This window comes from Cherax quadricarinatus, chromosome 1, assembly GCF_038502225.1.
Source record: "Cherax quadricarinatus isolate ZL_2023a chromosome 1, ASM3850222v1, whole genome shotgun sequence".
In the NCBI taxonomy this organism is placed as follows: Eukaryota; Metazoa; Arthropoda; class Malacostraca; order Decapoda; family Parastacidae; genus Cherax; species Cherax quadricarinatus.
Genome location: NC_091292.1, coordinates 24,014,367 through 24,030,339, shown reverse-complemented (window position 1 = coordinate 24,030,339; position 15,973 = coordinate 24,014,367). Strand labels below are relative to the sequence as shown.

Here is a 15,973-nt window from a genome sequence, read left to right as displayed (position 1 = left end):
GGGTGTGTAGAAGAGAGGGAGAATACTTCCCGGTAAAAGTAGGTCTTAGACAGGGATGTGTAATGTCACCATGGTTGTTTAATATATTTATAGATGGGGTTGTAAAAGAAGTAAATGCTAGGGTGTTCGGGAGAGGGGTGGGATTAAATTATGGGGAATCAAATTCAAAATGGGAATTGACACAGTTACTTTTTGCTGATGATACTGTGCTTATGGGAGATTCTAAAGAAAAATTACAAAGGTTAGTGGATGAGTTTGAGAATGTGTGTAAAGGTAGAAAGTTGAAAGTGAACATAGAAAAGAGTAAGGTGATGAGGGTATCAAATGATTTAGATAAAGAAAAATTGGATATCAAATTGGGGAGGAGGAGTATGGAAGAAGTGAATGTTTTCAGATACTTGGGAGTTGACGTGTCGGCGGATGGATTTATGAAGGATGAGGTTAATCATAGAATTGATGAGGGAAAAAAGGTGAGTGGTGCGTTGAGGTATATGTGGAGTCAAAAAACGTTATCTATGGAGGCAAAGAAGGGAATGTATGAAAGTATAGTAGTACCAACACTCTTATATGGATGTGAAGCTTGGGTGGTAAATGCAGCAGCGAGGAGACGGTTGGAGGCAGTGGAGATGTCCTGTCTAAGGGCAATGTGTGGTGTAAATATTATGCAGAAAATTCGGAGTGTGGAAATTAGGAGAAGGTGTGGAGTTAATAAAAGCATTAGTCAGAGGGCAGAAGAGGGGTTGTTGAGGTGGTTTGGTCATTTAGAGAGAATGGATCAAAGTAGAATGACATGGAAAGCATATAAATCTATAGGGGAAGGAAAGAGGGGTAGGGGTCGTCCTCGAAAGGGTTGGAAAGAGGGGGTAAAGGAGGTTTTGTGGGTGAGGGGCTTGGACTTCCAGCAAGCGTGCGTGAGCGTGTTAGATAGGAGTGAATGGAGACGAATGATACTTGGGACCTGACGATCTGTTGGAGTGTGAGCAGGGTAATATTTAGTGAAGGGATTCAGGGAAACCGGTTATTTTCATATAGTCGGACTTGAGTCCTGGAAATGGGAAGTACAGTGCCTGCACTTTAAAGGAGGGGTTTGGGATATTGGCAGTTTGGAGGGATATGTTGTGTATCTCTATACATATATGCTTCTAAACTGTTGTATTCTGAGCACCTCTGCAAAAGCAGTGATAATGTGTGAGTGTGGTGAAAGTGTTGAATGATGATGAAAGTATTTTCTTTTTGGGGATTTTCTTTCTTTTTTTTGGGTCACCCTGCCTCGGTGGGAGACGGCCGACTTGTTGAAAAAAAAAAAAAAAAAAAATATTGTCTGTCTCTGTCTGTCTGTCTGTCTGTCTCTCTCTGTCTCTCTCTCTCTCTCTCTGTGTCTGTCTCTGTCTTTCTGTCTCTCTGTCTCTTTGTCTCTGTCTCTCTCTGTCTGTCTCTGTCTCTGTCTCTGTCTGTCTGTCTCTCTCTGTCTGTTTCTCTGTCTGTCTCTTTGTCTCTCTCTCTTTGTCTCTGTCTGTCTCTCTCTGTCTCTCTCTCTCTTTGTCTGTCTCTCTCTGTCTGTCTCTGTCTCTGTCTGTCTCTCTCTCTGTCTGTCTCTGTCTCTCTCTGTCTGTCTCTGTCTCTTTGTCTCTCTTTGTCTCTGTCTGTCTCTGTCTCTCTCTTTGTCTCTGTCTCTCTCTGTCTCTGTCTCTCTCTGTCTCTGTCTCTGTCTCTGTCTCTCTCTCTCTGTCTCTGTCTCTCTCTCTCTCTATCTCTGTCTCTGTCTCTCTCAACACTATATGCAGAATTCCACATGGTGGTTTGGCTAGGGCACAGATTGGTCATATGCTTTCATTTAACAAGAAACTGGAGAAATTGAAGCCTGCCTCAGTAAACCTTTACAGAATCATTGGTGCAAAAGTAAATTAGCAGAGCAGCAAGATATAATACACAATGAGAAAACTGGAGTTATTGTAATTTTCCACTAGTATATTGTAAATTGCATAGTATATATGTCTTTCAGTATAAGAAAAATTTTAGTTGAAACAAATGGAAATTCATATAGGGTACTTAAGTCAAATCCAACACTTTGTTCTTCCATGGGCTGTGGAAGGATGAATGCCAGTTATGTGATTGTGATGGTTGGAACCATAAATCATAGGGGAAGATTAATCAACACTAGTAAAATATGAATTGCAGGTAATGATCCTTCCAGTCTAATTCATACCTAGTCTGGTTCACCAGTTCTAATTGTGAATTGCCTTACCCTTCCCTCTCACCTGTGCATAATAGCTTAAGTTATGCAAATATTTGATGTGCAGATTTTTTATTTTAGTGATTTTTGTCTTATTTCAGTTTAAATATTTTCTTTTCAGTCAATGATTCGTTTGTATGACATCCCTGATAATACATTTGAGTCTGATGAAGAGGAGAATGAAAAGCAACCTGAAGGAGAGGGTAAGTGTCTGCATTTTAACAATGGTAATTGTTAGTTTCTATTTAAAATACATGTCATATTTATGACTATTATACATTTCTAAATACCATAGGCCTTCAGTTTGCATTCAGGATTTTTTCTGGGGAAGCTGTGTAACACAAAACCTTGAATTTGGACCTTAACCCTTTCAGGGTCCAAGGCCCAAATCTGGAGTCACGCACCAGTGTCCAAGAATTTTCAAAAAAAAAAATTATTTTTTCTTATGAAATCGTAGAGAATCTTTTTGTGAAGGTAATAAAACAAAAAAGTACGAAATTTGGTGGAAAATTGACGAAATTATGCTCTCGCGAATTTTGATGTGTCAGCGACATTTACGAATCGGCGATTTTGCCGACTTTGACTCCCATTTTAGGCCAATTACATTATTCCAATCAACCAAATTCTTAGCTATTTCACTAGTATTACTTCTATTCTATCGATTGAGCACAAGAAATCGCCAAGTCAACTGTTTCAACTACAAAATAAAGTGATCGGAAATTGTTAATTTGGCCAATTTAACGCAAAGTTCAAAATATTCCAATTTCAAAATAGGGTCCAGAATAAACAATGTAGGCATTCCTGGCACTAAACTAATGTTTCCTCTGTTCATTAGTTATGTTTTGAGGCTTTACAAATAAATTCCATTTTGATTTTTTATTCACATAATGAATTTTTATTCACACCAAAAAATAGAAGATTTACTGTTATGCAATACTGTAATAATTGTATAAATATCATCACCATATTTGTGAATGTATATTAGACCCACCAGCTGACGTGTATTAGACGTGTGAGGTCGTTTGTTTACTCTTGAATATCGGCAAAAATTTAACATTTCCGCTACTTTGAGCTCAGTTTCAAGCCATTTCCAGTGCTAAAACCAATCAAAATCATCTCTCTTTCTGTAATATGTCTTCCATTCTATCAAATGAGACCAAGAAATCGCAAATACAACTATAAAAAACATACGAAAAAACACTGCAAAGTTGCTGTTTTAATCGAAAAATCATGATTTAAGTTTTTTCTCTCATTATACACAGTGTGCTGCAGGATCTGTTTTATGTGGTGCACACATACCACATAGATGTATTCTCTCATATCTAGGCCCAAATGTACCACTCAGTTTATCAGAGTGAGCTGAGCTCATGGCGTAGATCTACGGTTTGGACCCTGAACGTAAAGCCGTAGATCTACGGGACGGACCCTGAAAGGGTTAAAGTTGAGTAGAGAAAATAGGGAAGTGTTCCACACACCTCCCATAGCTTCATTTTTCACTGTTAAAAACAGCGTAGAGTGGACCCTCGAGTTTCGTAAGCTTTGTAAATTTCGCCTTTCGACGACTTTTTTTTTTTTTTTTTTTTTTTTTGTCAAAATATAGCCTCATGGTTCCTAATTTGCCTTTCCATTCATCAGTTGTCCGGAACATGTACGAATGGCCTCCCACTGTCCACGCCACACAAAGGCACCCCACACACCATTCCCAGTCAGTGTGACATTGTTTATTGGCAAATGACCATCACCCCATGCATTCATATGATACATTTTGTAATATTCCATTCTTTTTTTATGCTTGCAACTGCTAAATAAGCCACCCTGGGCCCAAAGAAACCTTCTAGTGCCACCCCTTTGGTAAAGAATGTGAGAAATATGATAGAATTCATTGTAAAACCTATCAAAATCGTCTCAATTTCTGTAATATGTCTTCTATTCTATAATATGAGACCAGGAAAACCAGAATACCATCATAAATACCACGTGAAAATACAGTGCAAAGTCACTGTTTTAAACCAAAAACACTGCCTTAAGAAAGCAGCCGCCTCACTTTTACCTGGCACCATACTACCCAGGAAGCTGAGCTCTGGGATCTTGTATGTGCGAAGAGAAGTCTTTTTGGGGGCCCCAGAGCCCATCTTCCTGGGTGGTACGGTGCCAGGTAAAAGCGAGGCAGCTGCTTTGTTGAGGTTATAAACTGCCATCCTTGTCACCTTCAGGTCTGTGGCTATGCATATTACAGACGTGCCTTGCTCTAATAAGGTGAGTGCATGGGTCTTCTCTGCAATTGAAAATTTAGTTCAACCCATTCTGACTACGTGAAGCCTAGATATAGCGTGGCCAAGTTCGTGATCAAGTGAAAAAAGGGGCACTGAAGAACAAAGGAGCAGGCCTCCTTCCTCACTGAACTCTGGCAGGGTACTGAAGGCACTGTGGCATGGTTGGGAACAGTGAAGCAAGACGGGCTCCAGTACACCAAGTCATCACAAGCTCCACCCACTTTTCCCATGGCAGAAATGCAAGTGAAATGTATACACCAAAATTGTGTAAATTTTTTTTTTTTGCGAGCGCACTATTATCTGATAGTATATTCAACACTGGACATATGGCGTTATCATTAATATCTTCCAGGAACTATATACAGTGGAACCTTGGATTTCATACTTAATCTGTTCCAAAAAGTTGTTCTAAATCCGAAAAGTGCGAAACCCAAAATAATATTTCCCATAAGAAATAATGTAAGTACAATTAATCCGTTTCAGACACCCAATACAGTGGACCCCCGGTTAACGATTTTAATCCGTGCAAGAGGGCTCATCGTTATGCGAAATAATCGTTATGCGAATGAATTTTCCCCATAAGAAATAATGGAAATAAAATTAATCCGTGCAAGACGCCCAAAAGTATGAAAAAAAATTTTTTTTACCACATGAAATGTTAATTTTAATACACACAAACTGAAAAAGGCATGCACAATTACATGACACTTACTTTTATTGAAGATCTGGTGATGATTGATGGGATGGGAGGAGGGGAGAGCATTATCTTCTTACTGTTTAGAAGGGGAATCCCCTTCCATTAGGACTTGAGGTAGCAAGTCCTTTTCTGGGGTTACTTCCCTTCTTCTTTTAATGCCACTAGGACCAGCTTGAGAGTCACTGGACCTCTGTCGCACAACAAATCTGTCCATAGAGCTCTGTACCTCCCGTTCCTTCAAGACTTTCCTAAAATGGGCCATAACATTGTCATTGAAATAGTCACCAGCACGGCTTGCAACAGCTGTGTCAGGGTGATTTTCATCTATAAAGGTTTGCAGTTCAACCCACTATGCACACATTTCCTTAATCTTTGAAGTAGGCACAATGGATTCCACAACTGGCATAGGCTTCTCAGGGTTAGCCCCAAACCCTTCAAAATCTTTCTTAATTTCCATACTAATTCTCACCCTTTTTACCACAGGGTTGGCACTAGAAGCTTTCTTGGGGCCCATGGTCACTTATTTTCCAGAAACAGCACCGAAAACACTGTAATAATACGAAATATTCCGAGTGTATGCTTGGATGTTACCGCGGAGGCTGGCTGGTAAACAATGGGACGGCCGGCACATGTGAGGGCACATTGGACGCGTCTCGAACGAAAATCGGTAAGCGGGTTTTTAATCGGTATGCGCGGCAAAAATTTTGCGATAAAAGTAATCGGTATGCGGAAAAATCGCTATGTGATGCCATCGTTATGCGGGGGTCCACTGTAATATTAAAAAATATATTTTTTAACCCTTTGACTGACGCAAGCCCCTTTCTGAAACTGTCGTTCTATGTCACAAAATTTTTTGAAAAAAAAAAATTGTTTTCTTATGAAATGATAAAGAATCTTTTCCCAATAGCAACGACACCAAAAATACGAAATTTGGTTGAAAACTCACTGAATTACGCTCCCGCGAATTTAGCGGTCTCGGCGACATATACGCATAGGCGATTTCGCCGTCTGAGCCCTATTTTAGACCAATTCCGTTGTTCCAGTTGACCAAACCCATAGCTATTTCTTTAGAACTATTTTTTCTATTAGCTGAGTACAAGAAACTGCCCATTTACTGATCTGAACTACCCAATAAAGTGGTCAGAAATTGGCAATTTGGCCAATTTCACACAAATTAAAAAGATGCCAATTTCAAAATAGGGTTCAGAATAAACAATGTAGACATTCTTTGCGCTAAAATAACATATCCTCTGTTCATTAGTCATGCCTCTAGGCCCCTCTTATATTACTATTGCTTTCTATTTTGATTTTTTATTCATACAAAAAATACAAAATTTACTGTTATGCAGACTACTGCATTATTGTAAAAATGGTATAAATAATATCAGTGCACTAGTGAAAGAATATTAGACTCCCCAGTTGACGTGTACTGGACGTGTGGTGTGATTTGCTTACTCCTGAACATTGGTAAAAATTGAACATTTCCGCTACTTTGAGCTCAATTTCAAGGTCATTTTCATCATGAAACTAATCAAAATCACCTCTATTTCTGTAATGTTTTCCATTTTATCACACGAGACCATGAAAATGAGAATACAATGATAAATACTATATGAAAATACAACTCAAAGTCGGCGTTTTAATCCAAAAAAGGTCATTTTTTTTTTTCCTCATTATGTACTGCTTGCTGCAGTACATAATGAGTACATTAATCTCACTCCAAAACATTTTCTTATTTTCAACAAAATTTGTTGATAACATCTCACCAACTCTCTCATTTGTCCTTTTTACATTGCTTCACCACTCTCTTTGCCTCCTTTTTTTTTTTCCCCCCCTCCATATACTCCTCCCTCCATGCATCATTTCTACTTTGTAAAAACCTCTCATATGCTAACTTTTCTCCACTACTACTATCTTTACATCATCATTCCACCAATCGCTGTTGTTCCCTCCCGCACCCACTTTCCTGTAACCACAAACTTCTGCTGAACTCTAACACTACATTCTCAAACCTACAACCCCCAGTGCCTATACTCTCACTAGCCCATCAATCCTCCAATAGTTGTTTATATCTTACCCTAACAGCCTCCTCCTCTAGTTTATAAACCTTCACCTCTCTCTTACTTGCTGCTTCTAGTTTCCTTCTATTTTCCTTGTATCCCATCTACCTGGAGACGAATGGTTTTTGGGACCTGACAGGCTGTTGGAGTGTGAGCAGGGTGATATTTAGTGAAGGGATTCAGGGAAACCAGTTACAGTGGACCCCCGCATAACGATGGCATCGCATAGCGATTTTTCCGCATAACGATTACTTTTATCGCAAAATTTTTGCCGCGCATACCGATTAAAAACCCGCATACCGATTTTCGTCCGAGACGCGTCCAATGTGCCCTCAGCCAGCCTCACATGTGCCGCTCCGTCCCATTGTTTACCAGCCAGCCTCCGCGGTAACATCCAAGCATACACTCGGAATATTTCGTATTATTACAGTATTTTCGGTGCTGTTTCTGGAAAATAAGTGACCATGGGCCCCAAGAAAGCTTCTAGTGCCAACCCTGTGGTAAAAAGGGTGAGAATTAGTATGGAAATTAAGAAAGATTTTGAAGGGTTTGGGGCTAACCCTGAGAAGCCTATGCCAGTTGTGGAATCCATTGTGCCTACTTCAAAGATTAAGGAAATGTGTGCAGAGTGGGTTGAACTGCAAACCTTTATAGATGAAAATCACCCTGACACAGCTGTTGCAAGCCGTGCTTGTGACTATTTCAATGACAATGTTATGGCCCATTTTAGGAAAGTCTTGAAGGAACGGGAGGTACAGAGCTCTATGGACAGATTTGTTGTGCGACAGAGGTCCAGTGACTCTCAAGCTGGTCCTAGTGGCATTAAAAGAAGAAGGGAAGTAACCCCAGAAAAGGACTTGCTACCTCAAGTCCTAATGGAAGGGGATTCCCCTTCTAAACAGTAAGAAGATAATGCTCTCCCCTCCTCCCATCCCATCAATCATCACCAGATCTTCAATAAAAGTAAGTGTCATGTAATTGTGCATGCCTTTTTCAGTTTGTGTGTATTAAAATTAACATTTCATGTGGTAAAAAAAAATTTTTTTCATACTTTTGGGCGTCTTGCACGGATTAATTTTATTTCCATTATTTCTTATGGGGAAAATTCATTCGCATAACGATTATTTCGCATAACGATGAGCCCTCTTGCACGGATTAAAATCGTTAACCGGGGGTCCACTGTATTTTTATATAGCCGAACTTGAGTACTGTCCAAAACTGTCCAAACATAGATCTACGGTTTTTTTCAACATCTGAAAGTATGTAAAAAAAGTAGACTTTTTTTTTTTTTTTTTTTACATTTGAAAATGTGTAAAAAAAAAACTTTGATCTACATTTTTTTTGTTATATTTGAAAATATGTAAAAAAACGTAGATCTACTTTTCGAGCACTATGCGTGTGAACGTAAATCTGTTTGGACAGTTTAAGGGTTAAAGGAGGGGTTTGGGATACTGGTAGTTTGGACATAAGTATTTTCTTTTTGGGGATTTTATTTCTTTTTGGGTCACACTGCCTCGGTGGGAGATGGCTGACTGGTCGAGGTAAAAGAAATAAAAAAAATTATAAATGAACTAGACCTTTAAACATCCCATATATTCCAGTTTAGAAATGTTTATGCATCGGCGATTTTGCGCACCTCGAGCCCTATTTTTGGCCAATTCCAGAGTACTAGCCGACAAAAATCATAACTATTTCGCTAGAACTCTTTTTTTTCAATCGAACGAGTACAAGAAACCACCCATTTACCGATTTCAACTATCCAATACCGTGGTCAGAATTTAGCAATTTTGCCACTTTCACACAAATTTCAAAAGATGCCAATTTCTAAATAGGGTCCAGAATGAACAAGAAAGACATTCCTGGCACTAAAATAACATTTCCTCTGTTCATTGGTCACATCCCCATGCCCCTCTTACATTCTTAAGCTTTCCACTTTGAATTTTTATTCTCACAAAAAATAGAAGATTTACTGTTATGCAGACTACTGCATTAGTGTAGAAATGGTATAAATAATATCAGAGCACTTGTGAAAGAATATTAGACTAACCAGTTGACGTGTATTGGATGCGTAGCATGATTTGTTTACTTTTGAACTTGGGCAAAAATCGAAGAGTTATGCTACTTTGAGCTTAATTTCAAGGTACTTTTCATTGTAAAACCAGTCAAAATCGTCTCAATTTCTGTAATATGTCTTCCATTCTGTAATATGAGACCAGGAAAACCAGAATACCATCATAAATACCACATGAAAATACAGTGCAAAGTCGCTGTTTTAAACCAAAAACACTGTTAAAGTTTTTTTTTTCTCTCAATAACGCACTGTGTGCTGCAGGATTTTTTTTATACTGCGCACACTGACCACATAGACCCATTCTTTCATATGTAGGCCTACCAGCTTTCTCTCACTAGAGTTGAGGGCGCTAGAATTTAGGCGTACTAGTACGTCAAAAACCCTGAAAGGGTTAAGAAGAGGCTTCATGCCATCATCTTTAAAAATAACTTGGTGGGGGGGGGGGAGTAAAATAATGGGAGTCAGGAGGCCATGATTGTGAAATTTGTAATGGAAATTTGTGAGCTTATTTCTCATGAATGTGGAGTTTACTCTATTGTCACTAGCTTAAACAGTATATATATTCTTATAAATTACTGTACCAAGTGACCCATATGGATTTAGTGTTTTCCATGAATTATTACTATTAGTACATTGAGTACTAATAGTAATAAATCATCTATCCAGCCCTCTCTAAACATTGGAATTTCCATTGTAACTCCACTTTTCATTCCAGATAAAGCAAATTTATCGGGCCTTAATTTGGGCCATTACGATCATCCAAGCACCAGGCAAGTTTAATTATTGTTAAATATTGCTTTCTCTATTTTTTCTGTGAAATGCATTGATCTTTTGTATATGTTCATTTTATGAAAGTGTTTTGAGTTTATATTTGTTTGGTTAGAGATGGGTCAAGATTTGTAGAAATTATGGCTAAGCTGAATTTCTTACATATTAATAGTAAAATGATTAAAGACAGTTACTGCATCAGTATTGTGCTTTTTCTTTTTTTATTTATTTAATCAGGGAAAGAGTCATAATGACTGATGACAAAGAGGAGGTACTTTTTTCTGGGCTTTATTTGCAGTGATGTATATTAGTATTGATTTGTATTGGGGCCACGTCTCTTTGCCAAGTCTTTCATCATCTTCAGCCTGCTCACAATTTGCTAGGAACAAAGTTTCAGAAATCTCTGATCCAAACCAAGGATGCTGACGAACTCTTATGTATTCCCTTTAAAAAATAAAAAGAAACCGTTCTGTCATTGATGATAATTAGGTCTGCGACTTCTCTCCTGAGGGGCTTGTAATTTTCCTGTATATTTCTCCTTCATCCTTTTCATCATTTTATTCAAGAGCAGCTTAGAGTTGTCGATTTATTAGGAGCTTATGGGCTCATCTAGGAGGTTATGGATTTGTGGATACTGTGAGCCTTTGTGATGCCCCCTCTATAAACTTCACAATTCCTAGTGCTGCTTCAAGTTGATGTGTCCAGTACAACAGTTGTAGATGAAGCCTCTTTCCAACATTTGCTTAATGGCCTGCTGTTCATGTGCTTTATGCTTGGCCTCCTTTCTCATAACCTTCACATCATTAGACCTAGTTGATCCTGCTCATCTAACTTTTCTCTGGAAAAGATGAAAGTCTTCCTCTGCCTTCATAATCAACAGTGCCCATTATGAGTGATATTGAAGAGTCAGTCCAAATCACTGAGACCCTACCTTCTACATGTTCAGATCTCTTCACCTTGTTCCATTCATAAAAAACTTCAAGGGATTCAGATTTTTTCAGTCATCGGAATCCGTCTTTTTCCCAAAAGGTCATATCCTCCACAGCTGTTAGGTTTGTGGCCTCCTGGTGTCTTGTTCTTGGTGATGCGATGAAAGAATAGGCCTAACTGCATGTTTGCTTGGAAGTTTGGCCTCACTGACTGGATGCCAATGGATCTGGGTCGTAAATTTGTTTGCTGTTGCCATAATCACTTTTGAATGTGAAAAATGAAGGAAATCAAGCAGGTGTAAATTCAACCTTAGGTAGTAATCTCTAAATATTAAATTCCAGTGAAATTACATTCCTTTCCAATTAAGCATTTTGACAAGGTGACCTTTGGAAAAAATGCTTTTGTATTTTCATCCCTTTAAAAGGACTGCTTAAAATGTACAAAATTCCAGAATTGTTGCCCAGATCAAAATTGAATTTTACATATTAAGAGAGCATACTATCATATACACCTAGGAAGTTTTAAGGATAATTTATCAATAACTTGAAATAAAATTAATGAGAAAAATCATGTTTTCAAATACAGTTGCAGAGTTAAAAATATTAGGTAACTCTTGTAGTTTTCCCACCTCCTTCCCCATTTTTCTAGCTCTGAATATGTACTCATTATAATAATCTTAACTAAGTGCTAAACCCACAAGTCTGAATATGTACTTAACAGAGGACAAAATAGCAGTATGCAAAGGTAGTTGTGGGTTATTCAAGCTCAATTCATTTATAATTGAGGCTGTCGTGCACAGTCTAAAACCCAATTCTTATATGAATGCCCTAGATTGTCTTAAGTGTCAGGTTTCCACAAATAGGAATTAGGGCAACGTAAACTGAGGACAAAATAGCAATATGTAAAGCAAAGGGGAATTCAAAGGCTAAAAGTCTGACAATTTAGTTGCTCTATTTAGGTTATGGTGATTCCTTCAAGGGAGGTTCCTTGATGCTGGTGAGAGGTTCTTGATCTTAGGAATTGGACCCATGCTTCGGTTCCTTGAAGCAAGTCTGCATACCTTCCATTCTCCCTAGTGCTGTATGACCCCCTAGGGGTTTAGCACTTTCCCCATGAATGTATTATCATCAGAACCAAGCACTAAATCCACTAGGGTCGTATAGCTCTACAGGGCAGGGGGTGTTGCTGGTGCCTGGCCCATGGCCAACTCCAAGAGTAATAACTTGAATCTCGTTGAAGGTATATATCAGAGGTGTACCCAGTGCAAAGACAGGAGAGTGTAGTCTCCCAACCTTGGCATCGATGATAAGGCCAGAAGCCTAAACGTGGCTCGATGGAATATAATTTGAGTCATACCAGACCAATGGTGTTGCTAACAGTTGCAAATGCAGTTAGAGATTACAGCAAAATAGTCTGAGAATGGAATACCTCTATATGAAACTGGGAGGTCATGTACTGCTGACCACGCAGCAGTGTCTGCCTGCTTGTTGCCCTGAATGTCAACATGACGAGGGACCCAGCAGAAAGTTATTTCTTTGTTTTTGCTAGAAATGTGGCTCAACCCAAGTTGTATACGAAGAACTAGGGGATGAAGCAAATCAAATTTTTTAATAGCTTGCAAAGCACTAAAGGAGTTTGAGACTACAACAAATGTCGAGAATGGCCCCCATGAATGTAATGTATGATGTCCATGCCTGAGAAATTTTACATGCTCATCTATAAGCCAGACAGGAAAATCAAAGAAACCACTTTGACCAGTCTAACTCATTTTTCTCTTTGGCATGACAATGAGTTTGTGAAAGCTCAAACTTGACACAACTTTATCAATCTTGGCTTTTTTTTTTTTTTTAGGTCCTTGTTATATTGCCTCTGTATCCTTGCGATACACTATACGTACAGTGGTACCTTGACTTACGAGTTTAGTTTCATGAGCCAGCTCGTAACTCAATTCGCTTGTATATCAAATAAATTTTCCTCATTGAAATTACAGTAATTGAAATGCCATTAATCCCTTCCAGTGGAATTCTTGGCTCTTGGGAGGCAGGAGAAAATACTTCATTATAATGCTAATATCAACTCTGGGGCTTGTTTATCTGTCACAATTGATCTAATATGACATCATAAACTATAAATAACATAAACATGATATATACTGTAGAATGAGTAAAATGTCATTTTTTTGATGAGTGGTGGCGGCCACTCCCGAGGTAAAAATAATTATTGCTCTGACTATATGTTCCCATTTTTGCCCTTCTGAGGTCTTATTATAAGAGGAAATGGAGTGTTTGTGAGGTTAACTGCACTAGATCGCTAGTTTCATAAGGAAAGCATTGAAACGAAAGCGATTTTTTTGGATTTTTTTTTTTCCCCGAGTCAGGAGACCGGCCTACGTTTTGGGTGAATACAGTGGACCCCAGCTTAACGATCACCTCCCAATGCGACCAATTTTGTAAGTGTATTTATGTAAGTGCGTTTGTACGTGTATGTTTGGGGGTCTGAAATGGACTAATCTACTTCACAATATTCCTTATGGGAACAAATTCGGTCAGTACTGGCACCTGAACATACTTCTGATATGAAAAAATATCGTTAACCAGGGGTCCACTGTATCTCAGAAGTAAATCAGTGTAAATGCCTCATGCCTTCTCGCAAAGGATGTACGAAGTACGTATATAGTACTTCGCTTGTACTGCCTTGCCAAGTCGCTTACAGCACACCTCGCTCGTGTTTTTCTATTATTTCATGCTTTAATTCAGTTGACATTGTCCTCTTCTTAGCACTGTCCTTTGCACTTACTTTCTTTGGACCCATGATTAGAAAAAAAATTTGGCAAAATAACTGCACAGAACGCAAGCACAACACAAGAGATGCTTCCATGGCGAGGTAACCACACACACTGTTGTGGCATTCGCTGCATTAACTAGTGGCTGCATATCTGAAGCTCACTCATAACTCAGATTTTGGCTTGCAATTCAAAGCAAAAAATTGACCGAGCAACGGCTCGTAACTCGAGAAACTCGTAAGTTGGGGCATTTGTAAGTCAAGGTACCACTGTATATACTGCTTAATGTTAAAGCATGCATACATTAATTTTGAAGATTTTACAAAACCATTTTCTGGCACTTTGGTATCTGGTATTAATAAAAACTAATGATTCCTAAAATTAGTAATGACCTCTGTAGATGTGAACGGTATAGCATTACTATAATGCATATCCCTTCCACCCACGATATACACACAGAAATCTCTCTCAATGTATATGCACCAATTTTACTTTATTTCCTCTTGTAGAGATTATAGTATTCTTGGCATAATCAGTAAATGGATGCCTTGCAATCTTACTGATCCTCATGTAATCATTAGGCTTCAAGCCCCATTAACCAGCCATCCCCTTTTAGACCTGCAGAGCTATCCCACATGCACACCATAACACTTCTGTTGGAGGATTGCCTGTATAAATTAGAAGCTTTGGCTTCACACACTGTTATGTGGAAGTTAAGTTTGAGGATGTGATTGACAAGGTGTTGGGTTACCACTTTAATAGAGAATGGGTTCTCAAGAAATTTGTTGAAAAGGGCAGCTGTGTACTTCTGTTGAAGAGCAGTGTATGTGCAAGGTGTAGGCATAATTAAGAGGTCTGCACTTGAATCGCTAGCAAATCTTCATTGTTTCACCTCTCTCCATTGCCATGGCAACATATTGTATTGTATTTAAATATTTTTAATTTATTGATTTGGTTAACTGCTTTTATTCTCATTTGGCATGAATGGCAAACCCTGTATTGCAAAGCAAATTTAGAGAATGTGTACCCCTGTATAGGCAGGAAAATGGTAAGGAAGGGCACTTCCTAGTCTCTTGCCTTGCTTACCTCTTATATATGTAATCACTATTTTCTTTTTTTTTCTTTTTTCAGCTGAAGATTGAGGGGCAGAAAAGAAGTGTCGTGTAGTAATTCTCAGCGGACAATTGCTGCTGCATTCAGTCTAATAAGCTGCTTTTCAAACATTCAAATCGTAAATGGTATCTTTGGATGAAGTCACAGCATTTGTAATGTCATTTTGGTGTTTTAGCATAAAAATACAATTTAAATGGTGCATGAAAATATTTCTGCATTATTTTTATAAGAGTTTCAAAGTTGTAAATCAAATTAATTACTATTGTTCAAAATTGTGATTTTATTACATACCTTGTAATCATTATATCTAATTTGTTAATCCACTATTATACCCCTCTTGCTGGTTTAGTGCTCCCCCCTTCCCCATAATGTACCATGGACTATCTGCAGATGGAGGAAATCTAACAGAGCTCTAGTCCTTCTCAAGGAATTCCCCTGATGCCAGTGAGGTACTCTTGATCTAAGGAATTGGACCTGATCTTTTCTTTGGATTGAACCAGATTGCATTCCAGTTTTCTAGGGTACTGTATGATTCTGTATTTAGTGCTCCCCATTAATATAACAATGGAAGAGCTCCAGATCTCCCAGGTTTTCCCTGAACATTTGTTTAAAATTATTATGGGGGAGCACTAAACCTATAGTGATTGTACAGTGCATGTTGGAGGGGGGATGGAAGACATTCAGGCTCAACTCCTGAACCCCTCAAGGAAGGTTCCTTGATGCTGGTGAGGGGCCCTTGATATAGGGAATTGGATCAGTGCTCCAGTTTCCTGAATTAAACCTAAATACTTAACACATCCCCCCACAGGCACTGTATAATCCTATGGGTGTAGTGCTTCCTCCTTGATTATAATGATAATTCATGGAACTGGAGCACAGATCAAATTCCCTAGATCAAGAGCCCCTCACTAGCATCAAGGAACCTCTTGAGGGGATATTTGTTTACAAGACCCCTAACTAAGTAACACAGGATTTCCTATCTGGCTGTTCTCTGCAATCACTAGCCCCATTTTTCCATTGAAACATACATTGAAAGTGCACTTTTG

General features: G+C 38.6%; 1 protein-coding gene across 2 annotated transcripts in view; it reads left to right on the top strand.

Moving 5' to 3' along the window:
* The window catches only part of LOC138851062 (eukaryotic translation initiation factor 3 subunit D-like), a gene marked incomplete at its 5' end in the record, with an annotated part of 29,219 nt that extends 14,020 nt beyond the window's left edge, over positions 1-15,199 (top strand). The window contains 3 exon segments of one of the 2 annotated variants that reach the window (XM_070103143.1): positions 2,355-2,436; positions 10,050-10,104; positions 14,946-15,199. In XM_070103143.1, the coding sequence (XP_069959244.1) occupies positions 2,355-2,436; positions 10,050-10,104; positions 14,946-14,949 (141 nt within the window). 2 annotated transcript variants of the gene reach the window in all.
* Positions 15,200-15,973: the final 774 nt, after the last annotated feature.